At 42.8% G+C, this 27,236-nt stretch overlaps 1 protein-coding gene across 2 annotated transcripts in view; it reads right to left on the bottom strand.

The window, feature by feature from the left end:
* sos2 (son of sevenless homolog 2 (Drosophila)) overlaps positions 1-27,236 on the bottom strand; it is a 118,086-nt gene that overhangs the window by 69,772 nt on the left and 21,078 nt on the right. For both annotated transcript variants that reach the window (XM_071366818.1, XM_071366819.1), the window contains exons 2-3: positions 4,137-4,262; positions 48-179 (exon numbers count right to left, since the gene is read on the bottom strand). In XM_071366818.1, the coding sequence (XP_071222919.1) occupies positions 48-179; positions 4,137-4,262 (258 nt within the window). The remainder of the gene's footprint in view (positions 1-47; positions 180-4,136; positions 4,263-27,236) is intronic.

Raw genomic sequence — 27,236 nt, 5'->3', positions numbered from 1 at the left:
CATTGCAGGAGGAAGGTAAATAATCTTGACTGGGCTAAGACCTGTACCTTGAGTAGGGGGTGTATCTTATCGACGGGGAGCAGTAGAGGGTTCCTCCTCTTCCTCTTCTCGATGGCCGACTGGGCGTCAGCTATGGCCCATTTATCTATGGGGTGGGGGAAGGTCTTCTGGACCCGCTCCTGATTGGACAGAGGGAGAGGAAGCACAAATACTTGTAAAATCAGATGTTTTCTAACATTTGGAAGTCGTGTTTAATCAAACGTCATGGTATTAGATGAAACATTATCCATGCTGACAGACACTGGCTGAACACCCATCAATTGTGGTGTTGAAAGGATCCCGAGCACCAACATGGTAAAGGATCCCGAGCACCAACATGGTAAAGGATCCGCGAGCACCAACATGTTAAAGGATCCACGAGCACCAACATGGTAAAGGATCCCGAGCACCAACATGGTAAAGGATCCCGAGCACCAACATGGTAAAGGATCCCGAGCACCAACATGGTAAAGGATCCCGAGCACCAACATGGTAAAGGATCCACGAGCACCAACATGGTAAAGGATCCCGAGCACCAACATGGTAAAGGACCCACGAGCACCAACATGTTAAAGGATCCCGAGCACCAACATGGTAAAGGATCCCGAGCACCAACATGTTAAAGGACCCACGAGCACCAACATGTTAAAGGACCCACGAGCACCAACATGGTAAAGGATCCCCGAGCACCAACATGTTAAAGGATCCCCGAGCACCAACATGTTAAAGGATCCCGAGCACCAACATGGTAAAGGATCCCGAGCACCAACATGGTAAAGGATCCCGAGCACCAACATGGTAAAGGATCCCGAGCACCAACATGGTAAAGGATCCACGAGCACCAACATGGTAAAGGATCCCGAGCACCAACATGGTAAAGGACCCACGAGCACCAACATGTTAAAGGATCCCGAGCACCAACATGGTAAAGGATCCCGATCACCAACATGTTAAAGGACCCACGAGCACCAACATGTTAAAGGACCCACGAGCACCAACATGGTAAAGGATCCCCGAGCACCAACATGTTAAAGGATCCCCGAGCACCAACATGGTAAAGGATCCCGAGCACCAACATGGTAAAGGATCCCGAGCACCAACATGGTAAAGGATCCCGAGCACCAACATGTTAAAGGATCCCGAGCACCAACATGGTAAAGGATCCCGAGCACCAACATGGTAAAGGACCCACGAGCACCAACATGTTAAAGGATCCCGAGCACCAACATGGTAAAGGATCCCGAGCACCAACATGGTAAAGGATCCCGAGCACCAACATGGTAAAGGATCCCCGAGCACCAACATGTTAAAGGACCCACGAGCACCAACATGGTAAAGGATCCACGAGCACCAACATGGTAAAGGACCCACGAGCACCAACATGGTAAAGGACCCACGAGCACCAACATGGTAAAGGACACACGAGCACCAACATGTTAAAGGATCCACGAGCACCAACATGTTAAAGGACCCCGAGCACCAATATGTTAAAGGACCCACGAGCACCAACATGGTAAAGGATCCCCGAGCACCAACATGTTAAAGGACCCACGAGCACCAACATGTAAAAGGACCCACATGTTAAAGGACCCACGAGCACCAACATGTAAAAGGACCCACATGTTAAAGGACCCACGAGCACCAACATGTTAAAGGACCCACGAGCACCAACATGTTAAAGGACCTACGAGCACCAACATTAAACATTAATTAAACATTAAACACCTTTTTAAAAGGTGCAATATGCAGAATTCCCTCCGCCATTTCCTGGTTTCTAAAATTCTAATAGTTCGCTTAATTTCAGTTTATGTGACAAAATAAGCAAATAAACCGAAAGTAAAAGATGCTTAAAACGAAACTTAAGAACAGGAAGCATAGAAATAGGACATATAGAACAGATCTACCGCTTCTTAGACTGGCTTTCAATGAGTGACATAATTCTGCTTTATGATATTTTCACATTTCTCTCCCTCATGAGGGAGGGAGGATAATGAAAGTTCACAGAAGTAATTCTCGTAATAAAACGTTTAATTCCGTTACCAAATTGGTTACGCAATTACCAAAGAAATCTAACGGATTACTGCAACTGGCTACTGAGAAATCATAACAGTCACAAACCACAGTTGGGTCACTTTCTACCGTCCTCCCTTGCACTGAGTCTGGGCAACGTCTGCCTCTCCCTGCCTCTGCCTCTCTCTCTCCCTCTCCCTCTGCTTCTCTCCCCCTCTCCTTCTCCTCCTCCCCCTCTCCTTCTCCTCCTCCCCCTCTCCTTCTCCTCCTCTCCCTCTCCGCCTCCCTCTCCGCCTCCCTCTCCGCCTCCCTCTCCGCCTCCCTCTCCGCCTCCCTCTCGCTCTCCGCCTCCCTCTCGCTCTCCGCCTCCCTCTCCAGTTAATGTCCCTTCTCCCAGCTCTTATTGACACCTAACCATGAGCCTCCTCTCTTTCCATTCACTGTAACCAGCAACCACTGAGCACCGTCCGACACCGGACGTCCATGGACGTTGAAAAGTAGTTGGAATTTGGTCAGTCCACCCCGGCCTTGATGTTAATTTGATTTGGACCAAATCTGAACCTATAATAGACGTATGTTTCACACATCTGGACAGTGCCGCAACAGTCCAGTAGAGACCAATACAGAAAAGTAAAGTATAGTACAGTATATTTTATACTATTGTACTCTACTTTACTGTACTCTATTGTACTATGAAACAATTATAGTAAAAAGATTTGGAGCACCTTAAAAGGGATCCGTCCAGATTTTGGTAATTAGGCCCCTTTTCATCTACTCCCTTAGTCAGATGAACTCGTGGATACCATTTTAAATGTCTCCCAGCGGCGCGCGGGTAACCCCTGGCGGGGCGCGGGTAACCCCTGGCGGGGCGCGGGTAAACCCTAGCGGGGCGCGGGTAACTCCTAGCGGGGCGCGGGTAACTCCTAGCGGGGCGCGGGTAACTCCTAGCGGGGCGCGGGTAATAATTTAGGAAAGGGACCATTTTAGCTAGCTGACTAGCTAGCCACCGGAGGACAACAACAGGCTTTAGTTTTGTTGCACCTGGCCTACTGCCAAGTCATTTGGTCAGGTGCCACAAAGAGGGACATAGGCAAATTACATTTGGTTCAGAACAGGGCAGCACGGCTGGCCCTTAAAATGTACACAGAGAGCTAGTATTAATAACATGCATGTCAATCTCTCCTGGCTCAGAGTAGAGGACAGATTGACTTCATCACTACTTGTATTTGTGAGAGGTATTGACATGTTGAAAGCACCGAACTGTCTGTCTAAACTACTGGCACACAGCTTGTGCATACCCCACAAGACATGCCACAAGAGGTCTCTTCACAGTCCCCAAGTCCAGAACAGACTATGGGAGGCACACAGTACTACATAGAGCCATGACTACATGGAACCTCTATTCCACATCAAGTAACTGATGCAAACAGTAAAATTAGATACAAAAAAACTACAGAAAACTTTATCTTATGGAACAACGTGGACTGTGAAGAAACACACACACACACACACACACACACACACACACACACACACACACACACACACACACACACACACACACACACACACACACACACACACACACAAGCCAGCCAGCCATAACATGCACGTAATATTGTTGTATGGTGGTATTATACATGTTGTATTGTAGATATGTAGTGGTGATATTAAACATGGGGTATTGTAGTGGTGGTATTCAACGTACATTGTAATATTGCTGTCTAGTGGCATTGTACATTTATGATTGTAGATGTGTAGTGGTGTAACAATGTTATATAATGTACTGTTTTATCTTTTTTTGTGTGTGAGTGTGTGTGACGTGTCTTAACGTGTTTGAAAGAGTGAGAAACCCTGATAAATATAAATTCAGATCTGAACTCGACCCTTCTGTGTTGTACTGAACTGTTACAATTAAACACCGTGATGTTCAAACTCTGTGTGTACATACAAGTTCTATGATTCGATCAACTTTGAAATCTATGTTTTTCGTTTTGAAAAGTGAAGGAAAAACCCGGAGTCAAAGCGTAATCCCGTTGGCGTGGAATTGCCCATAACATTACAGCATAGCGATCAGGTATCCTCACCTCCACGTCCTGTACAGAGCGCGGCTGGGCCACACACAGCATGTTGAGCAGCTGCAGGATCAGCTCTTCGATGTGCTGCAGAGCTCCCTCCTTGGCTGACAGGTTGGGGTGCACCTGCAGCTGCACCTGGGAGAGAGAGACGATGGGGACAAATGTTAGTGAGACAGAGGGACGATGGGGACAAACGTCAGAGAGACAGAGGGACGATGGGGACAAACGTCAGAGAGACAAGAGGGACGATGGGGACAAACGTCAGAGAGACAGAGGGACGATGGGGACAAACGTTAGAGAGACAGAGGGACGATGGGGACAAACGTCAGAGAGACAGAGGGACAAACGTCAGAGAGACAGAGGGACAAACGTCAGAGAGACAGAGGGACGATGGGGACAAACGTCAGAGAGACAGAGGGACGATGGGGACAAACGTCAGAGAGACAGAGGGACGATGGGGACAAACGTCAGAGAGACAGAGGGACAAACGTCAGAGAGACAGAGGGACGATGGGGACAAACGTCAGAGAGACAGAGGGACGATGGGGACAAACGTCAGAGAGACAGAGGGACAAACGTCAGAGAGACAGAGGGACAAACGTCAGAGAGACAGAGGGACAAACGTCAGAGAGACAGAGGGACAAACGTCAGAGAGATGCCAGAAAACCTACGGTGGGAATGCAAATAGTTACACATTATGAGTTGGTGTCCAGGGACAGAGATGTGGAGCCTTTTTTCAAGCAGTTTTTCATGAACATGTCATTTGTATTTAGCAGACGTTTTATAAAATCATTAAAAAGCAACATACAGTCACGGCATCGCCTTTTCCCCCTAGATATACAGTGGGGCAAAAAAGTATTTAGTTAGCCACCAATTGTGCAAGTTCTCCCACTTAAAAAGATGAGAGAGGCCTGTAATTTTCATCATAGGTACACTTCAACTATGACAGACAAAATTAGAAAAAAAAATCCAGAAAATCACATTGTAGGATTTTTTATGAATTTATTTGCAAATGATGGTGGAAAATAAGTATTTGGTCAATAACAAAAGTTTATCTCAATAGTTTGTTATATACCCTTTGTTGGCAATGACAGAGGTCAAACGTTTTCTGTAAGTCTTCACAAGGTTTTCACACACTGTTGCTGGTATTTTGGCCCATTCCTCCATGCAGATCTCCTCTAGAGCAGTGATGTTTTGGGGCTGTTGCTGGGCAACACGGACTTTCAACTCCCTCCAAAGATTTTCTATGGGGTTGAGATCTGGAGACTGGCTAGGCCACTCCAGGACCTTGAAATGCTTCTTACGAAGCCACTCCTTCGTTGTCCGGGCGGTGTGTTTGGGATCATTGTCATGCTGAAAGACCCAACCACGTTTCATCTTCAATGCCCTTGCTGATGGAAGGAGGTTTTCACTCAAAATCTCACGATACATGGCCCCATTCATTCTTTCCTTTACATGGATCAGTCGTCCTGGTCCCTTTGCAGAAAAACAGCCCCAAAGCATGATGTTTCCACCCCCATGCTTCACAGTAGGTATGGTGTTCTTTGGATGCAACTCAGCATTCTTTGTCCTCCAAACACGACGAGTTGAGTTTTTACCAAAAAGTTCTATTTTGGTTTCATCTGACCATATGACATTCTCCCAATCTTCTTCTGGATCATCCAAATGCTCTCTAGCAAACTTCAGACGGGCCTGGACATGTACTGGCTTAAGCAGGGGGACACGTCTGGCACTGCAGGATTTGAGTCCCTGGCGGCGTAGTGTGTTACTGATGGTAGGCTTTGTTACTTTGGTCCCAGCTCTCTGCAGGTCATTCACTAGGTCCCCCCATGTGGTTCTGGGATTTTTGCTCACCATTCTTCTGATCATTTTGACACCACGGGGTGAGATCTTGCGTGGAGCCCCAGATCGAGGGAGATTATCAGTGGTCTTGTATGTCTTCCATTTCCTAATAACTGCTCCCACAGTTAATTTCTTCAAACCAAGCTGCTTACCTATTGCAGATTCAGTCTTCCCAGCCTGGTGCAGGTCTACAATTTTGTTTCTGGTGTCCTTTGACAGCTCTTTGTTCTTGGCCATAGTGGAGTTTGGAGTGTGACTGTTTGAGGTTGTGGACAGGTGTCTTTTATACTGATAACAAGTTCAAACAGGTGCCATTAATACAGGTAACGAGTGGAGGACAGAGGAGCCTCTTAAAGAAGAAGTTACAGGTCTGTGAGAGCCAGAAATCTTGCTTGTTTGTAGGTGACCAAATACTTATTTTCCAACATAATTTGCAAATAAATTCATAAAAAATCCTACAATGTGATTTTCTGGATTTTTTTTCTCATTTTGTCTGTCATAGTTGAAGTGTACCTATGATGAAAATTACAGGCCTCTCTCATCTTTTTAAGTGGGAGAACTTGCACAATTGGTGGCTGACTAAATACTTTTTTGCCCCACTGTAGATGCGTTTATAACTGACCCAAGTCACTAGGCTACCTCTCAGATGCATAGTGTCCAAGACAAGTGTTGTGAAATACAGGCTTAGCTAACAACAAACACAACAACAATATACATGACATCATGGTGCAGTGACGTTAAACCGCCTGCAACAATACTCCAGAGATTAGCCAAAGTGTTTTATTGATACCGTGTTTAGAAGTGAAGCCCCATGCCTCGTGGGTTTGGCCTAGTTCTGACATCCCGCCATTACTCAACAGACCATGGAGGTGGAAACAGTCAGAAAATAGGAATGTTTTGAACAGAGAGAGCAAGAAGAGGAGAGTAGAAGTGTGTTTTGGAAAGAGGACAGGAGAGAGGAGAGGGGGAGGAAGAAGAGAGGAGAGAGAGAAGAGGGGGGAGGCAGAATAGAGGAGAGAGAAGGAGAGAGGGGGAGGGAGAAGAGAGGAGAGACAAGGAGAGGAAGAGAAGATGAGGAGAGTAGAAGTGTGTTTCGGAAAGAGGACAGGAGGAGAGAGGAGAGGGGGGAGGCAGAATAGAGGAGAGAGAAGGAGAGGAAACAGGTGTGGTTAGGCTGAGGAGGAGGAGAGAAAGAAGGAGAGAGCGAGAAGGAGACAGAGAGAGAGAAAGAGAGAGAGAGGAGAGAAAGCGAGAGAGAGGAGAGAGAAAGAGAGAGAGAGGAGAGAGAGAGAGGAGAGAGAGAGGAGAGAGAGAGAGAAAGAGAGAGAGGAGAGAGAGTAAGAGAGTGTGATAGATAAAATAAACATTTACTGAGCCATAGATGAAACTAAAATATCTACGGACAAATCCATCGCTTCATCCCTTAGTGACAGTTACCAGGCAGAAATCCTTCTCATTGCTACCACTACTTACTACACGCTAACTGCTAAAACCACCATGGTCACATTTCGCTCATCTGTTTTGATCTGTCAAACCTCCGACTGACGCTGATCATCAACAACAACAAAAAAACTATTCCGACTAAGTGGAGACTATAAATATGAAACGATCTGCCTGAATGGAAAACCAAAGCAGAAGCTTTGATGATTCCTTTGAGCTCAGTTTCCACATGACACCATACGTCGTTCTGAGTCATCACATAGAGACAGAGACATCCGGGGGTCGTTCCCCTCCTCAGCTTGGCTCCATTCACAAAACCTTACAAATCGTTAGTTTCATCAACTCTACAAAACCATTCGTTTCATCATCAACCCTAGAGGTCGTTAGTTGGTTTCTTCATTAACCCTAGAGGTCGTTAGTTGGTTTCATCATTAACCCTAGAGGTCGTTAGTTGGTTTCATCAACCCTAGAGGTCGTTAGTTGGTTTCATCATCAACCCTAGAGGTCGTTAGTTGGTTTCATCATCAACCCTAGAGGTCGTTAGTTCGTTTCATCATCAACCCTAGAGGTCGTTAGTTGGTTTCATCATCAACCCTAGAGGTCGTTAGTTGGTTTCATCATTAACCCTAGAGGTCGTTAGTTGGTTTCATCATCAACCCTAGAGGTCGTTAGTTGGTTTCATCATTAACCCTAGAGGTCGTTAGTTGGTTTCATCAACCCTAGAGGTCGTTAGTTGGTTTCTTCATTAACCCTAGAGGTCGTTAGTTGGTTTCATCATTAACCCTAGAGGTCGTTAGTTGGTTTCTTCATTAACCCTAGAGGTCGTTAGTTGGTTTCATCATTAACCCTAGAGGTCGTTAGTTCATTTCATCAACCCTAGAGGTCGTTAGTTGGTTTCATCAACCCTAGAGGTCGTTAGTTGGTTTCATCATCAACCCTAGAGGTCGTTAGTTGGTTTCATCATTAACCCTAGAGGTCGTTAGTTGGTTTCATCACCCCTAGAGGTCGTTAGTTGGTTTCATCACCCCTAGAGGTCGTTAGTTGGTTTCATCACCCCTAGAGGTCGTTAGTTGGTTTCATCATTAACCCTAGAGGTCGTTAGTTGGTTTCATCATTAACCCTAGAGGTCGTTAGTTGGTTTCATCATTAACCCTAGAGGTCGTTAGTTGGTTTCGTCATTAACCCTAGAGGTCGTTAGTTGGTTTCATCATTAACCCTAGAGGTCGTTAGTTGGTTTCATCATTAACCCTAGAGGTCGTTAGTTGGTTTCATCAACCCTAGAGGTCGTTAGTTGGTTTCATCAACCCTAGAGGTCGTTAGTTGGTTTCATTAACCCTAGAGGTCGTTAGTTGGTTTCATCATCAACCCTAGAGGTCGTTAGTTGGTTTCATTAACCCTAGAGGTCGTTAGTTGGTTTCATCATTAACCCTAGAGGTCGTTAGTTGGTTTCATCATTAACCCTAGAGGTCGTTAGTTGGTTTCATCATTAACCCTAGAGGTCGTTAGTTGGTTTCATCATTAACCCTAGAGGTCGTTAGTTGGTTTCATCATTAACCCTAGAGGTCGTTAGTTGGTTTCATTAACCCTAGAGGTCGTTAGTTGGTTTCATCAACCCTAGAGGTCGTTAGTTGGTTTCATCAACACTAGTTAGTTGGTTTCATCAACCCTACAGACCCTTAGTTTAACTTCTTGGAACTATAGGGGGTGCTGTTCCGCATTAGCATATTTGGGTCTCCAAATTAAACTGCCTCGTGCTAAATTCTTGATCGTACAATATGCATATTATTGTTATTATTGGATAGAAAACACTTTCTAGTTTCTATAAGCGTTGGAATTTTGTCTCTGAGTGGTACAGAACAATATCTACAGCACTTTTCATGACAGGGGTCAGATTTCAGAAATTTTTACCCCTGATCTGGAGTCTGTTTTTAAGGCGACAGTGAATGCTATGAAGAAACCGACACTGCCTACGTCTTCCTCTGGGTGTCTGTACGTCATCACGTTTTGAATGGAATCGATTGCACAATCACAGCCATTATAAAAGAACAAAACGTATAGGTACCTCCCTTTCTCGTCGCGCGCCTGAAGCGTGAAGGACATCGGACTTGCCTCATTCCAAATCGTTGTCTAACCAGCAATATTTCTCCGGTCATGTTTTCAGTCGTTATAGTTGTTAAAAACATCATAATGTAGTTAATTTGAACCGTTTTATAGCAATTTATATCCGTTTAGTGCGATTCTGAGGAATTTATTTGTCGTGCACTCTGAAACTTTGGACACGTTTTGTGGTCCCGTTCGATCGTTAGTGGATATTTCGAAGGACAGAGGACATCTATCGACCAAAAGAAGATTACAACATAGAAAGGATACATTGCCCAAGAATCTGATGGAAGAACAGCTCAAAGTAAGCAATATTTAATATGATAAATCGTTGTTCTGTCGAAATATTTTAAACGCATATTTCGCCATTTTGTTTGTTATCGCGTCACTTGGCGAACCCTGTATTGAAAAGTAAGGATAATTTTAAAAATGTAAGTCAGCGGTTGCATTAAGAACTAATTTGTCTTTCGATTCCTGTCAACCCTGTATTTTTTAGTCAAGTATATGATTAGCTTTCAATTAAACTAGATCACTCTGATAGATGACGTCAGACATATTGAGGCTTGATTTCCTAGTATTTTTATTGTGTAACCACGGTTTTGTATGGCTAAATATGCACCTTTTCGAACAAACTGTATATGTATGTTGTAAAATGATGTTACAGGAGTGTCATCGGAAGAATTCTGAGAAGGTTAGTGAAAAAATTAATATATTTTGGCGGTGATTACGTTATAGCGCTCTTTGGCTGGAATCGATGCTCTGGTAACGTTTTCACATGTGGTATGCTAACTTATCGATTTATTGTGTTTTCGCTGTAAAACGCTTAGAAAATCTGAAATATTGTCTGGAATCACAAGATCTGGGTCTTTCCATTGCTATGCTTTGTCTATTCTTATGAAATGTTTTATTAAGAGTAAATTGGTCATACACGTTGCTCTCTATAGTAATTCTAGTCGTCTTGTGATGGTCGGTGCAATTGTAAACTGTGATTTCTACCTGAAATATGCACTTTTTTCTAACAAAACCTATCCTATACCATAAATATGTTATCAGACTGTCATCTGAAGAGGTTTTTTCTTGGTTAGTGGCTATCAATATCTTAGTTTAGCCGAATTGGTGATAGCACCTGAAGTAGTAAGAAACTGATGGAGTTAGAAAAGTGGTGTATTTTGCTAACGTGGTTAGCTAATAGATTTACATATTGTGTCTTCCCTGTAAAACATTTTAAAAAACAGAAATGATGGGTTTATTCACAAGATCTGTATCTTTCATCTGGTGTCTTGGACTTGTGATTTAATGATATTTAGATGCTACTATTTACTTGTGAAGCTATGCTAGCTATGCTAATCAGTGTGGGGGGGGGGTGGGGGGTGCTCCCGGATCCGGGGTAGAGGCTCGTTAGAGGTTAATCAACGAACAAGTGTTTTCTCTATCTGTTAGAGCAGAGGTCACCAACCGGTCCATCTCCAAGGCATTCCTGGTCGATCACCAAAAATTTCTGTAAAAAACCCAACGATAAATCCTTCCGTTCCTATTTAGTTTTCTTCGTTTCACGCCGTTGGTGGTAGGTGCACTTGACTCAGCAGCCCTGGCGCCAGGAAGTCAAAGTGTTCCCAATGTTAAATCATTTCCTGTGTCTGAAGGTAGAACTCCGCCCATCCGGCAGGCCCAGACAGCAAATCAAATGCACCTATAGCCCTACCACTGGCCAATCAGATAAAAAAAAAAAATAATAATAATAAAAATAATCGTGTCTGCACAGTTTCCTCGAGCCATCGACTGTTAAAAAGAAACCTTGAAAAACACAGCAAAGTTTATACTGTGAGAATTCAAAAACCATGACTAGAGACAGACTCAACGAATACAGCAAAATAGCTGCTGTTTTTTGTCGTGAGTTCATGTTTAAAGTTCTTATTCGGCTCTAATCAACACATTTGTATAAGTCTTAAAATAAACGTACTACAGCACTGCAGCTGCAACGAATGAGTACAGCAAAGTGTTCTTGTAACATAACAGCACAGAGAGGCAGGGATGCGGGGAGAAGAACCTTGTTAATCAGATGTCATGGGTCATGTGTAAGTACGGGTGATCACATGTAGTAATGAGTAACAGCGCCACCCTCAGGCACTCCAGGGCAGTACATGTACATCTCCCTTTCATAGGCTATTTAATTTCCTTCAAAACAAAAACTAAAAAAAAGTTATTTCAACTTAGTGTTTCACATTGCAAACAATATGGAAAACAATTATTTAAAAAAAATATATTATTTTATTTATTTATTTTTAATGTATTTAAGGTTTTATTTATTATTTTCTTATTTTTTTTAACAGCCTTTTCAGTACCGGTAGCGTTTTGGCATTCTGATAGGTCTTCCATAATGAGTTGATTTCTCTGGGGTGACATTGTTGCTTTCCACTGTTTGTGTTGGTGCTGTTGGTGCTGATGGTGCTGATGGTGTTGTTGGTGTTGTTGGTGCCGTTGGTGCTGGAGAACACACAGGTGAGTGGTTCTCTTCCAGGCTGACACTTGTTTCAGGTTCTCTTTCCACAGGATAAGGTCCATTATGGTTTCTGAGTGTGTCTCTGGGTGTTTTGTTTCATGTGTTTTTAACAGGTGTCTCCGGTTTCTTCTGTTGATTCTCTCGTTTGGTGTTTGTACTATAGATGACCTTGGCCGGTCATGTTTGTACTATAGATGACCTTGGCTGATCATGTTTGTACTATAGATGACCTTGGCTGGTCATGTTTGTACTATAGATGACCTTGGCTGGTCATGTTTGTACTATAGATGACCTTGGCTGGTCATATTTTCCAAGTTGCTGGTTGCCATTTGTTGTCTTGTCTGATAGTGACTCATTCTCCTTCCTTCATGACTGACAGCTTACGTGTGCCTTGGTCAAAGTGTTGTTTTTGTCTCTGTTGTCTGCTTGTGAGACGGAGCCTGACATGATGATAGAGTCCTGGCTTTAACAAGCTCTTTGATGTCAGAATCTTCTGTCTTCAGCCTTCTTCCCATTAGTAGTTGTGCAGGAGAGATACCTACTCCATCCAGGAGTTAGTATTGTACAGGAGAGATACCTACTCCATCCAGGAGTTAGTAGTTGTGCAGGAGAGATACCTACTCCATCCAGGAGTTAGTAGTTGTGCAGGAGAGATACCTACTCCATCCAGGAGTTAGTATTTGTGCAGGAGAGATACCTACTCCATCCAGGAGTGTGTTTCTGTACTCAAGGAGAGCTGTGTAAGGATCTCCGTTGCCGTCTCGTGCTTTTCTTCCAACAGGTTCTTCACAGTCTGAACTGCTCTCTCAGCTTGGCCGTTTGACTGTGGACATCTAGGGCTCGACGTAACATGTTTGAACTCCCAGCTGGTAGAGAAATCTGACATTTCTCGACTCAAATGTCTTCCATTGGTCGTAGCACAAAACGTTGGGCACCCCCCATTCCTTGCCGAGAGCGACTTTAGTGCTGTAATATGTGTTTACTTGTTGTTCTACTGAGCCTGGAGATTTCTGGGTATTTTGAGTAGTAATCCACAGACAGTAGATGTTCTGGGTCGTTGTAATGGAAGACGTCCACTCCAACTTTGGCGCAAGAGCTCTCTGGGAGTGGATGAGACGGCTCAGGAAGTTGATAAACAAATGTAGTTCACATCCAGCTCACCATCCACCAATTTCTCTCGCTGTTCCTTCAGGTATGCTTGGGCTCAATGCATCAGCGATGGGACTCTCCTTTCCTGGTTTGTATGTCACATGTAGACTGTATCTCTGTAGTCTCATCAGCATTCTCTGTAGTCTGCCTGGTGCTTTCTGGAGTGACTTCTGGATGAGACATGAGACGGTTCTCTGGGACCGGATGAGACGGCTCTCTTTGGTTGGTGTTGTTGTTGTGTGTGTTGCAGACTTTTGTTACATCTTCAAATCTGTTTATCCATTCCTGAACAGAACAGAACATCCCTTGCTTGTTCCTTAGGTTTTTACGATTTCCATGTGTTCTTCATGGATTTTTTCCATAATTTCTTCTCTCATTATCTGAGGAACGAGGAAGTTTTGAACTTCTGAACAGCAGTCCATCAGAGTATGTCAAGTCCTCTCTGAAGGTCCGGTAGTGCTGTATTTTCTTGGCAACGTTCCCTCTCGTGTCTGGCCATCCTTGAACTTTTTCTGTGACCAGTCTTCACTCTTCATCTTCTGCTGTTGCTGTTTTTCAATTGCTGCATTTTCTCTTCTGAAACAGGAAGTTGATAAACAAATGTAGTTTACATCCAGCTCACCATCCACCAATTTCTCTCTCTGTTCCTTCAGGTATGCTTGGGCTCAATGCATCAGCGATGGGACTCTCCTTTCCTGGTTTGTATGTCACATGTAGACTGTATCTCTGTAGTCTCATCAGCATTCTCTACAGTCTGCCTGGTGCTTTCCGGAGTGACTTCTGGAAGATTGTTTCCAAGGACTTGTGGTCTGACTCCACTAGGATCTGTTTTCCATACAGGTATCCGTCTGTGTGCGTGAGGAGCACATTTTGGTATAATGATTTTCCAGATTTTTTTCCTGTGACATGTTTTGCCTATATGAGCGTATGCTGGACACTTTTTTGGGGGTTCATGGTTTGTCCCCACAACGTGAGCGTTCTCCCTGCGACCTCTCTTTTACTAGCTGTTGCACGGTCTTTGTCTTTTTTTTGATAGTTCTGTGTTTTCTTTCGCTTACGCACCTTGTGAACGAGCACCTCGACTTCATCATGAAGCATTTTCAGTTGGCTCTGGCTCACTTCACTAGCACGGCAAATGTGTAATTGCTCTAGCTAGCAGGTGATCTGGTCATCTGAGTAATCTGTGATTCCACACACAATTCTGTCCCGTATCAGTGACTCAGTAAGTTGTTGAAACTCTGGTCTTTTGGGCCTAGATTTCCCTCTAGGTTCAGAGTATTGGAGGTCTCATGTGGGATAGACTTCCCTCTAGGTTCAGAGTAGTTGCTGGTCTCATGTGGGATAGATTTCCCTCTAGGTTCAGAGTAGTTGCTGGTCTCATGTGGGATAGATTTCCCTCTAGGTTCAGAGTAGTTGGTGGTCTCAATTTGTTCCATGTTTCAGAATGTTAAGATTTCCTTGTGTTACTTTTTACCCTCTGACACCGTGTAACATAACAGCACAGAGAGGCAGGGATGCGGGGAGAAGAACCTTGTTAATCAGATGTCATGGGTCATGTGTAAGTACGGGTGATCACATGTAGTAATGAGTAACAGCGCCACCCTCAGGCACTCCAGGGTAGTACATGTACATAAGTTCTGATAAGATTGTATTGTTGTTATTATTATTATTATTAGCAGCTTGTGTCTTTAAAAATATATATAATCGAGGAATATTTCACTTTCTCTGGTGATAGGAGTAACAAACATGAATTGGTGCACGAGACAGAAATAATGCAGTACGACTTTAGTTTTTCGCCATCAGCTGGACTGTGTCCCCATTTCTCAGCAGAGGGACGGTGAGTCGGTTGAGGCAGACTCCCTCCCTCCCTCCCTCCCTATCAGATGAAGGCCATCAGTCCATTATTATTATTTTTTTTAAATAAAGATAATAATTATGTTCACTCAGCTGGGCCTCACGAGGAATACAACAAATGATCTATTACCAGTGTGATCAAATACTTTTTTTTATTAAGATAAATAATTTCAAAATGGTCTGAGAAGAATATCACTGGCAGGGCAATTCAAGCACAGCCCAATATGCGGTGATAATATATTGGGTCTATAGCCTACTGCACAAACCTCACTGCTACAGAACTGTTTTTGATTGGTTAATGTTACTAAAAGGCTTATGTTTTTTAAGTCACTGCTCTCATTTTGACTCAGAAAGTGATCTTGATTAGGAAAAAGGTTGGTGACCACTGTGGTAGAACCATTCAGTGTGCCTAGGAAAAAGGTTGGTGACCACTGTGGTAGAACCATTCAGTGTGCCTAGGAAAAAGGTTGGTGACCACTGTGGTAGAACCATTCAGTGTGCCTAGGAAAAAGGTTGGTGACCACTGTGGTAGAACCATTCAGTGTTGCGGGTATGATTCCCGCTGGGGCCAAATGTACGAAAACATACAGTGCATTCAGAAAAGTATTCAGACCCCTTGACTTTTTCCACATTTTGTTACGTTACCGCCTTATTCTAAAATGGATGTTGACGTTGAGCCCGGAACTTTTATTGATAACTTTGACACCTTCTGGAAACAGAAGATACTCTACAGGAATGCCAGAGTCCATCCAATTCATCTTGGCTCCTGGACTCTGTCCACGCATTTCAAGGCTGCGTTGAAACAATGACTGGTAAATGATCCAAGACCAGCTCAGTTAATCCCTCCCGTTGTGACAATGAGTTGTCATAATGCTGCATCAAATGTACATGATCTTAAGGGCATTGGCAAACACAATGTAAGTACCTTAATTTATCTACCCCTAATTGCACCGAATACATCTGTTGATCCTACAGCTATTGTAAGCAGTAATCATGAGCCTATGAACCAGAGTTACACTGTTAGCACTGAGGCAGTGTGCCCTAGTAGGAAGACCACTTTATGCAGCTCACCCTGCACTATCAGCTCCAATGTAAATAACATGAGTAAGTCTACCTCTGATAAGCTCCCCAGTAAAGCATTAAAAACAATCAAGCAACACAGAAAAGTGCTAAAAAATAGCCCATATTAACATATGCAGCCTGAGAAACAAGATGCAGGAAGTCAATAACTTCTGACTATCTCTGAAACTCACTGAGATAATATCTTTGATACAGTGGTAGCAATACATGGTTATAACATCTACTGAAAGACAGAAATGAAAAATGAGGCGGTGTTGTGGTCTATAATCAGAACCACATTCCTGTAAAGCTTAGAGACGATCTAATGTTAAATACTGTTGAAGTAATATGGCTACAGGTTCATCTGCCTCACCTAAAGCCAATTCTGGTGGGAAGCTGCTATAGACCAGCAAGTGCTAACAGTCAGTATCTCGATAACGTGTGTGAAATGCTTGATAATGTATGTGATATCAACAGAGAAGTATACTTTCTGGGTGATTTAAATATTGACTGGCTTTCGTCAGGCTGTCCAGTCAGGAAAAACCTTCAAACTGTAACCAGTGCCTGTAACCTGGTTCAGGTTATCAGTCAACCTACCAGGGTAGTTACAAACAGCACAGGAATTAAATCATCAACATGTATTGATCACATTTATTACTAACGCTGCAGATATTTGCTTTAAAGCAGTATCCAAATCCATAGGATGTAATGATCACAATATAGTAGCCATATCTAGGAAAACCAAAGTTCCAAAGGCTGGGCCTAATATAGTGTATAAGAGGTCAGGCTGGGCCTAATATAGTGTATAAGAGGTCAGGCTGGGCCTAATATAGTGTATAAGAGGTCAGGCTGGGCCTAATATAAAGTATAAAGAGGTCAAGCTGGGCCTAATATAGTGTATAAGAGGTCAAGCTGGGCCTAATATAGTGTATTAGAGGTCAGGCTGGGCCTAATATAGTGTATAAGAGGTCAGGCTGGGCCTAATATAAAGTATAAAGAGGTCAAGCTGGGCCTAATATAGTGTATAAGAGGTCAAGCTGGGCCTAATATAGTGTATTAGAGGTCAGGCTGGGCCTAATATAGTGTATTAGAGGTCAGGCTGGGCCTAATATAATGTATAAGAGGTCAGGCTGGGCCTAATATAAAGTATAAAGAGGTCAAGCTGGGCCTAATATAGTGTATAAGAGGTCAAGCTGGGCCTAATATAGTGTATTAGAGGTCAGGCTGGGCCTAATATAATGTATAAGAGGTCAGGCTGGGCCTAATATAGTGTATAAGAGCTCAGGCTGGGCCTAATATAGTGTATAAGAGCTCAGGCTGGGCCTAATATAGTGTATAAGAGCTCAGGCTGGGCCTAATATAGTGTATAAGAGGTCAGGCTGGGCCTAATATAGTGTATAAGAGGTCAGGCTGGGCCTAATATAGTGTATAAGAGGTCAGGCTGGGCCTAATATAATGTATAAGAGGTCAGGCTGGGCCTAATATAGTGTATAAGAGGTCAGGCTGGGCCTAATATAGTGTATAAGAGGTCAGGCTGGGCCTAATATAGTGTATAAGAGGTCAAGCTGGGCCTAATATAGTGTATTAGAGGTCAGGCTGGGCCTAATATAATGTATAAGAGGTCAGGCTGGGCCTAATATAGTGTATAAGAGCTCAGGCTGGGCCTAATATAGTGTATAAGAGGTCAGGCTGGGCCTAATATAGTGTATAAGAGGTCAGGCTGGGCCTAATATAGTGTATAAGAGGTCAGGCTGGGCCTAATATAGTGTATAAGAGGTCAGGCTGGGCCTAATATTGTGTATAAGAGGTCAGGCTGGGCCTAATATAATGTATAAGAGGTCAGGCTGGGCCTAATATAGTGTATAAGAGGTCAGGCTGGGCCTAATATAGTGTATAAGAGGTCAGGCTGGGCCTAATATAGTCTATAAGAGGTCAGGCTGGGCCTAATATTGTGTATAAGAGGTCAGGCTGGGCCTAATATAATGTATAAGAGGTCAGGCTGGGCCTAATATAATGTATAAGAGGTCAGGCTGGGCCTAATATAGTGTATAAGAGGTCAGGCTGGGCCTAATATAATGTATAAGAGGTCAGGCTGGGCCTAATATAATGTATAAGAGGTCAGGCTGGGCCTAATATAGTGTATAAGAGCTCAGGCTGGGCCTAATATAGTGTATAAGAGGTCAGGCTGGGCCTAATATAGTGTATAAGAGGTCATACAAGAAGTTTTGCAGTGATTCACTACACATCCAAGTATATCGGACCAAATTATGAAAAGACAAGAATTGTACTTTTGAATTCCGTAAAATCAGTGTGGAAGAGGTTAAAAAATGATTGTTGTCTATCAACAATGACAAGCCACCAGGGTCTGACAATCCAGATGGCAAATTACTGAGGATAATAGCAGACGATATTGCCACTCCTATTTGCCAAATCTTCAATTTAAGCTGACTAGAGAGCGTGCCCTCAGGTCGGGAGGGAAGCTAAAGTCATTCCGCTACCCAAGAATAGTAAAGCCCCCTTTACTGGCTCAAATAGCCAACCAATCAGCCTGTTACCAACCCTTAGTAAACTTCTGGGAAAAAATTGTGTTTGATCAGATACACCGCTATTTTACAGTAAACAATTTGACAACAGAGTTTCAGCACGCTTATAGGGAAGAACACTCAACAAGCACAGCACTTACAGAAACGACTGATGATTGGCTGAGAGAAATTGATGATAAAATGATTGTGGGTGCTGTCTTGTTAGACTTCAGTGCAGCTTTAGACATGAAATATAATCCAGTTAGAATCAGGAATTCCCCAGGGTAGCTGTTTAGGCCCCTTGATTTTTTCAATTATTACTAACGACATGCCACTGACTTTGAGTAAAGCCTGTGTGTCTATGTATGCGGATGACTCAACATTATACACGTCAGCTACTACAGTGACTGTAATGACTGCAACACTTAACAAAGAGCTGCAGTTAGTTTCAGAGTGGGTGGCAAGGAACAAGTTAGTCCTAAATATTTCTAAAACTAAAAGCAATGTATTTGGAACAAAAACACTCACTAAACCCTAAACCTCAACTAAATTTTGTAATAAATAATGAGGAAATTGAGCAAGTTGAGATGACTAAACTGCTTGGAGTAACACTAGATTGTAAACTGTCATGGTTAAAACATATTGATACAACAGTAGCTAAGATGGGGAGAAGTCTGTCCATAATAAAGCACTGATCTGCCATCTTAACACCACTATCAACAAGGCAGGTCCTACAGGCCCTAGTCTCTACCTTCTTAACACCACTATCAACAAGGCAGGTCCTACAGGCCCTAGTCTCTACCTTCTTAACAACACTATCAACAAGGCAGGTCCTACAGGCCCTAGTTTTGTCGCACCTTGACTACTGTTCAGTCGTGTGGTCAAGTGCCACAAAAAAGGACTTAGGAACATTACAATTGGCTCAGAACAGGGCAGCACGGCTGGCCCTTGGATGTACACAGAGAGCTAATATTAATAATATGCATGTCAATCTCTCCTGGCTCAGAGTGGTGAAAGTTATGAGAGGTATTGACATGTTGAATGCACCGAGCTGTCTGTCTAAACTACTGGCACACAGCTCGGACACCCATGCATACCCCACAAGACTTGCCACAAGAGGTCTCTTCACAGTCCCCAAGTCCAGAAAAGACTATGGGAGGCACACAGTACTACATAGAGCCATGACTACATGGAACTCTATTCCACATCAAGTAGCTGACGAAAGCAGTAAAATTAGATTTAAAAAAAAATATTTAAAAAAAATCACCTTATGGAACAGCGGGGACTGTGAAGCAACACAAACATTGGCACACACACACACATTTAAAATTGTATGAACTGCCTTCATTTTGCTGGACCCCAGGAAGAGAACCTGCTGCTTTGGCAAGACAGTAGGGTAGGGCAGGGTAGTAGTCGGTAGAGTAGGGTAGTAGCCGGTAGAGTAGGGTAGTAGCCGGTACAGTAGGGTAGTAGTCGGTACAGTAGGGTAGTAGCCGGTACAGTAGGGTAGTAGCCGGTACAGTAGGGTAGTAGTCGGTACAGTAGGGTAGTAGTCGGGACACTAGGGTAGTAGTCGGTACAGTAGGGTAGTAGTCGGTACAGTAGGGTAGTAGTCGGTACAGTAGGGTAGTAGTCGGTACAGTAGGGTAGTAGTCGGGACAGTAGGGTAGTAGTCGGGACAGTAGGGTAGTAGTCGGGACAGTAGGGTAGTAGTCGGTACAGTAGGGTAGTAGTCGGTACAGTAGGGTAGTAGCCGGTACAGTAGGGTAGTAGCCGGTACAGTAGGGTAGTAGCCGGTACAGTAGGGTAGTAGCCGGTACAGTAGGGTAGTAGCCGGTACAGTAGGGTAGTAGTCGGTACAGTAGGGTAGTAGCCGGTACAGTAGGGTAGTAGCCGGTACAGTAGGGTAGTAGCCGATACAGTAGGGTAGTAGCCGGTACAGTAGGGTAGTAGCCGGTACAGTAGGGTAGTAGCCGGTACAGTAGGGTATTAGCCGGTACAGTAGGGTAGTAGCCGGTACAGTAGGGTAGTAGCCGGTACAGTAGGGTAGTAGTCGGTACAGTAGGGTAGTAGTCGGTACAGTAGGGTAGTAGTCGGTACAGTAGGGTAGTAGCCGGTACAGTAGGGTAGTAGCCGGTAGAGTAGGGTAGTAGTCGGTACAGTAGGGTAGTAGTCGGTACAGTAGGGTAGGGTAGTAGGTACAGTAGGGTAGGGTAGTAGTCGGGACAGTATGGTAGTAGTCGGGACAGTAGGGTAGTAGTCGGTACAGTAGGGTAGTAGTCGGTACAGTAGGGTAGTAGTCGGTACAGTAGGGTAGTAGTCGGTACAGTAGGGTAACAAAGAGATAGATGAGAGCTCTCATCATGCTCATCCCCCATCTACCCTATGGTAGTATTTCACCAGCGTAGTGTTACATGGTTTCATCTCCATTAAGCTGGATGACGGGTCTACAGGGACTCCCAGAGCTCTCTAGCTCACTTTCCCTCCACCCACCCTCTCCCTCTTTTCTCTGTCTCCTGTTACTCTTCCTCCTTCCCTCTCTCTCTCACATCCACCCCTCTCTCTCTCTCTCCCTCCCTCCTTCCACCCCTCTCTCACTTTCCCTCCACCCACCCTCTCCCTCTTTTTTCTGTCTCCTGTTACTCTTCCTCCTTCCCTCCCCCCTCTCACATCCACCCCTCTCTCCCTCTCCCTCCCTCCACACCTCTCTCTACCCCTCTACCGCCACCCCTCTCTCGCTCTCCACCCACCTACTTACCCCACTCTCCTGTTACTATTCCCCCCCTCTCCTCTCGCTTTCCCTCCACCACAGAGAGGAATGATCATAGCAGTAGACAGACAGAGAGGAATTGATGCTGGTGTACAAGTCATAGTAGTAGTAATAGTAGTAATAATAATAATAATAGTATAAGCAGTAACAATAGCAGCAGTAGTAACACTAGTAGTAGGAATAGTAGTAGTAACAGTGATAATAATAGCAGAGGTAATAGCAGTAATAATAGTAATAGTAGCAATAGTAGTAATAGCAGTAGTAATAGCAGTAATAGCAATAGTAGTAATAGCAATAGTAATAGTAGCAATAGTAGTAATAGCAGTAGTAATAGTAGTAATAGCAGTAGTAATAGTAGTAATAGCAATAGTAGTAATAGTAATAGTAGTAATAGCAATAGTAGTAATAGCAGTAGTAATAGTAGTAATAGCAGTAAAGTAATAGTAGTAATAGTAATAGTAGTAATAGCAATAGTAATAGCAGTAATAGTAGTAATAGCAATAGTAGTAATAGTAATAGTAGTAAAGTAATAGTAGTAATAGCAGTAATAGCAATAGTAGTAATAGCAATAGTAGTAATAGCAGTAGTAATAGCAGTAATAGTAGTAATAGTAGTAATAGTAGTAATAGTAATAGTAGTAATAGCAGTAGTAATAGTAGTAATAGTAATAGTAGTAATAGCAATAGTAATAGTAGTAATAGCAGTAAAGTAATAGTAGTAATAGTAATAGTAGTAATAGTAATAATAATAGCAGCAGTAATAGTAGTAATAGCAATAGTAATAGTAGTAATAGCAGTAATAGTAATAGTAGTAATAGTAATAGTAGTAATAGCAGTAGTAATAGCAGTAGTAATAATAATAGCAGCAGTAATAGCAGTAGTAGTAATAGTAGTAGTAGTAATAACAATAGCAGTAGTAGTAATAACAATAGCAGTAGTAGTAATAATAATAGTAATAGCAGTAACAAGAGTAGCAACAGTCATAATAGTAGTAGTAATAGCAGTAGTAACAGTAACAATAATAGCAGAGGTAATAGCAGTAGTAGTAGTAATACTAATAATAGCAGAGGTAATAGCAGTAGTAATAGTAGTAATAGTAATAATAATATTAGTAGTAGTAACAATAGTAGTAATAGAAGCAGTAACAGTAATAATAGTGTAGTAAACAAGGGGAATATCCTCAGAGACAAGTTTTAATATTGTAGTGGACAAAGATGAGAAGGACTATTCAGGTTTGATACAATTTTCTAACTTTTATTTATTTACTTTCATATTTATTATACATTAGTTTTATTATTATTGTAAATAATTATTATTGTAGACTTATTTATGAATCCAAACCAGTTCTCTACATATGAACAAAGTGTTTCGTTTCATTCTGCTGAGACATTTTTGTTGGCTAAATTAAGTTTGAACTGTTGTTTTTTATTTTGTGCTTGGTATTTAGTTTAAGATGTGGTCTATTGTCAAATAAATATCATTAGTCTATTGCTGTCATTTGTTAAGTAGCTTTTGTTGGTAGGCCCAACTTTGTTGGTAGAGCCAATTGCTGCAATATAGCCTGTTCAAAAACTTTTGTGTCGGTTTAAACCAGTTCTTTAAATATTGCGACAAGTATTTGGTTTCATTCTGTTGAGACATTTTCTTTGTCTAAATTAAGTTCCAACTGTAATGTTGTGTTTGCAGCAATCTAATGGAATTACTACGTCACTCGCACTCAAAACATGTCAACTTGAAATGCCGCAATGAATCTCGTTGTCGGGAACATGCTGCCTGGCATTTCCTGGTCTCGCTCGGTCTCTTCAGGACTAGGCCTAAGCTTCTCTTCATTATATATGAAGATAAATACATATATATAAATATAATATATAAATAAATATATATAAATACATATATATAATACAGTATATAAATAAATATATAATATATATAAATATAAAATAAATATATATATACACAATATATATATATAAATACATATAAATAAATAAATATATATATAAATACATATATATAAATATAATATATAAATAAATAAATATATAAATACATATACAGTGGGGAGAACAAGTATTTGATACACTGCCGATTTTGCAAGTTTTCCTACTTACAAAGCATGTAGAGGTCTGTAATTTTTATCATAGGTACACTTCAACTGTGAGAGACGGAATCTAAAACAAAAATCCAGAAAATCACATTGTATGATTTTTAAGTAATTCATTTGCATTTTATTGCATGACATAAGTATTTGATCACCTACCAACCAGTAAGAATTCCGGCTCTCACAGACCTGTTAGTTTTTCTTTAAGAAGCCCTCCTGTTCTCCACTCATTACCTGTATTAACTGCACCTGTTTGAACTCGTTACCTGTATAAAAGACACCTGTCCACACACTCAATCAAACAGACTCCAACCTCTCCACAATGGCCAAGACCAGAGAGCTGTGTAAGGACATCAGGGATAAAATGGTAGACCTGCACAAGGCTGGGATGGGCTACAGGACAATAGGCAAGCAGCTTGGTGAGAAGGCAACAACTGTTGGCGCAATTATTAGAAAATGGAAGAAGTTCAAGATGACGGTCAATCACCCTCGGTCTGGGGCTCCATGCAAGATCTCACCTCGTGGGGCATCAATGATCATGAGGAAGGTGAGGGATCAGCCCAGAACTACACGGCAGGACCTGGTCAATGACCTGAAGAGAGCTGGGACCAGTCAAGTTCTTCCACACCGATCTTGACAAACCATTTCTGTATGGACCTCGCTATTTGCACAGGGACATTGTCATGCTGAAACAGAAAAGGGACTTCCTATATATATATATATATATAGCATATCTGATTGGCCCTCCCCCATCTTTAAGAGGTTGATATGTCTATGTAGCATCATATTGCCTAGACATAGCGTATTTAGAGGGGAGTTGGGGAAGCCTACCAACAACACGCTAACAGTTGTGTTGTAAACGGGTTACTATAATGTGAAAAAGAGGACAGGGGTGTTGACACAGCCAGGCAGTTTAATTCAAATCGATTATTTTCCTGCTGGTCATGACAGCATGCACAAGGCGGGAGAGCTCAGGTTTCTGGTAATGTGGCCCTGTGTGTGTGTGTACTGTGTGGGTGTTTGTACTGTGTGTGTGTACTGTGTGTGTGTGTGTGTGTGTGTGTGTAGGGCCCTGCTGGTGTTATCTAACACAGGATGGTTGTGTCACTGGTTGTGATTCTCTGCATCATGACATCATCTCTATCAGACCGTATGGCAAACACACACACACAGACGGACCCCTGACACCACACACACACACACACACAGATGGACCCCTGACACCACACACACACACACACAGATGGACCCCTGACACCACACACACACACACACAGATGGACCCCTGACACCACACACACACACACACAGATGAACCCCTGACACCACACACACACACACACACACAGATGAACCCCTGACACCACACACACAGATGAACCTCTGACACCACACACAAATCAGAGCCCTCTCAACTCTTGTCTGTTCTGGACTAACCCGAACCCCGGTCAGAGCCCTCCACTCCGTCTGCAACCCCAATCCTGGGGCTGGGCCTGTGGCAGGTGCACAGGAAGTGAGTACCATTTACTGAGCAAATCACATCCTGTATGTCCCATCACAACACACAGATAACACAGATAAAAGATACCCACAGACACAAACAGATTAGGGGATGCGCGATATATCGGTGAACATATCGGAATCGGCCGATATTAGCTAAAAATGCTGGATCGAGCAGTCAACATGTCGAGCAGTCAACATGTCGAGCAGTCAACAAGTCAAGCAGTCAACAAGACACTCAGCATTGTAGCTCTTATCGTGGGACTGTGGCTGTGTGAAATCACCTCCCCAGTCAGCCTATTGTGTGCATTGACATTCACATTGCACTGTACAAAGGATTGGGGATCAATGAAATGGGATATCGGTCTACTCAATTCCCAACGTCCTCCTTAGAGTTATCATATTCCAAAAACATCCACGCAGTATTGTTTTTCCTCGGGAATAGTGTTCAATACACATTGGGTTGACAATAAATGTGTCTAAATTCACAGATGTTTGAGTCCTGCAATAAGAGCTACGTCGCTAATGTTCTCTGGGTGTCACTGAGTAGACCGATACCTCATGTTATTGATCCACAATCCATAGGTAAGGCTGTACAGTGAAATAAGGATGCCCCCAATGCAATTCTAAAGTCAAATCAAAGTTAATTTGTCACGTGCGCCGAATACAACAGGTGTAGACCTTACAGTGAAATGCTTACTTACAGGCTCTAACCAATAGTGCGAAAAAAAAGGTATGTGTGTGTGTGTGTAGGTAGGTAAGTAAAGAAATAAAACAGTAAAAAGACATTTGAAATCTGAGGTTAGTCGATTTTCAACCCAGCCCCTATTGAATACACGGTGGGATAATGGTTATGTTGCACTTCCTAAGGCTGCCACTAGATGTCAACCGTCTTTAGAAACTTGAATGAGGCTTCAACTGTGATGTGGGGCCGGATGAGAGCTCTTTGAGTCAGTGGTCTGGCAGGTTATTAAGGTTATTTTAGATGACACCTAGATATATAGATAGCTAGCTAACTATATAGCTCCTGAAACCAATGTCGTTTTGCTGTGTTTTTGGGGAATAACATTGTTTGCATCAATCAGCTAGCTAGCTTTTCTTTATAACCAGCACTGTAGGTGCACGAGACAAATTTACCAGCATCATAGCAAACGTATCGATGAATCATTGTGACATATGAAATACGAGTGACAGTGTAATCAAATTTGTAATAACTACAAAAAAAAAATGAATGAACGTGCTAAATTATTATGTGACGTGCAGTCATATTAAGGTCCTGATTGGTCAACCATCTTTTTTGACACGCAAAGACCCAAACGTCGTTCCATAGAAATCCTGGTTGAGAATGAAACGACGGACCAAATGAACAACGAAACAGCACAGCAAGTAAGTGAAAGAAATAGGTTTTGATTATGTTTTACTGGTAATGGGGACATACGTAAATGCCAACAAAATAACTTTTTGGTCAGTGGTGTGTGTAACCTTTATTTAACTAGGCAAGTCAGTTAAGAACAAATTCTTATTTACAATGACGACCTACCCCGGCCAAACCCGGACGGCGCTGGGCCAATTGTGTGCGCCGCCCTATGGGACTCCCAATCACGGCCGTATGTGATACAGCCTGGATTCGAACCAGGGACTGTAGCGACGCCTCTTGCACAGAGACGCAGTGCCTTAGACCGCTGCGTTCATGTGTGTGTATGTAACTATTTAACTGTACCAGAATGCTTAAAAGGCCGCTAACATTTTAAATATCGGTTATTGGTATTGTTTTTTTTTTGGTAAGGAAAATATTGAATATCAGTATTGGCCAAAAATGTAATATCGGTACATCACTAAAACAGACAGACAGAGACTGACAGACAAACAGGCCAAGATATTGACAGATACAAACAGGCAGAGAGATTGACAGACACAAACAGACCGAGAGCCGAGAGATTGACAGACACAAACAGACCGAGAGATTGACAAGTGTGTGCACGACTGTGTGGGCCCAAGCAATAGACAAGATAGATGTGTGCGACTGTGTGTGTGTCTGTGTGTGTGTGTGTGCCTGTGTGTGGCTGAGGTGGTGTCCATGCATGGTGCTGACTGCATCCCAAATGGCAATCTACCCCCCCCTACGTAGTGTCTATCCTCTGTCTGTAAGAGCACTGACACACTACTGTTAATAATAAACTGTGCATTCTCCTGGTCTGCTGTTTCACTAGCGTGTGTGTGTGTGTGTGTGTGTGTGTGTGTGTGAGAGAGTGAGAGTGAGAGTGAGAGTGAGAG

Source organism: Salvelinus alpinus, chromosome 25, assembly GCF_045679555.1.
Source record: "Salvelinus alpinus chromosome 25, SLU_Salpinus.1, whole genome shotgun sequence".
Lineage (NCBI taxonomy): Eukaryota > Metazoa > Chordata > Actinopteri > Salmoniformes > Salmonidae > Salvelinus > Salvelinus alpinus.
The sequence above is the reverse complement of the archived record's forward strand: the minus strand, read 5'-3'. Positions and strand labels throughout refer to the sequence as shown.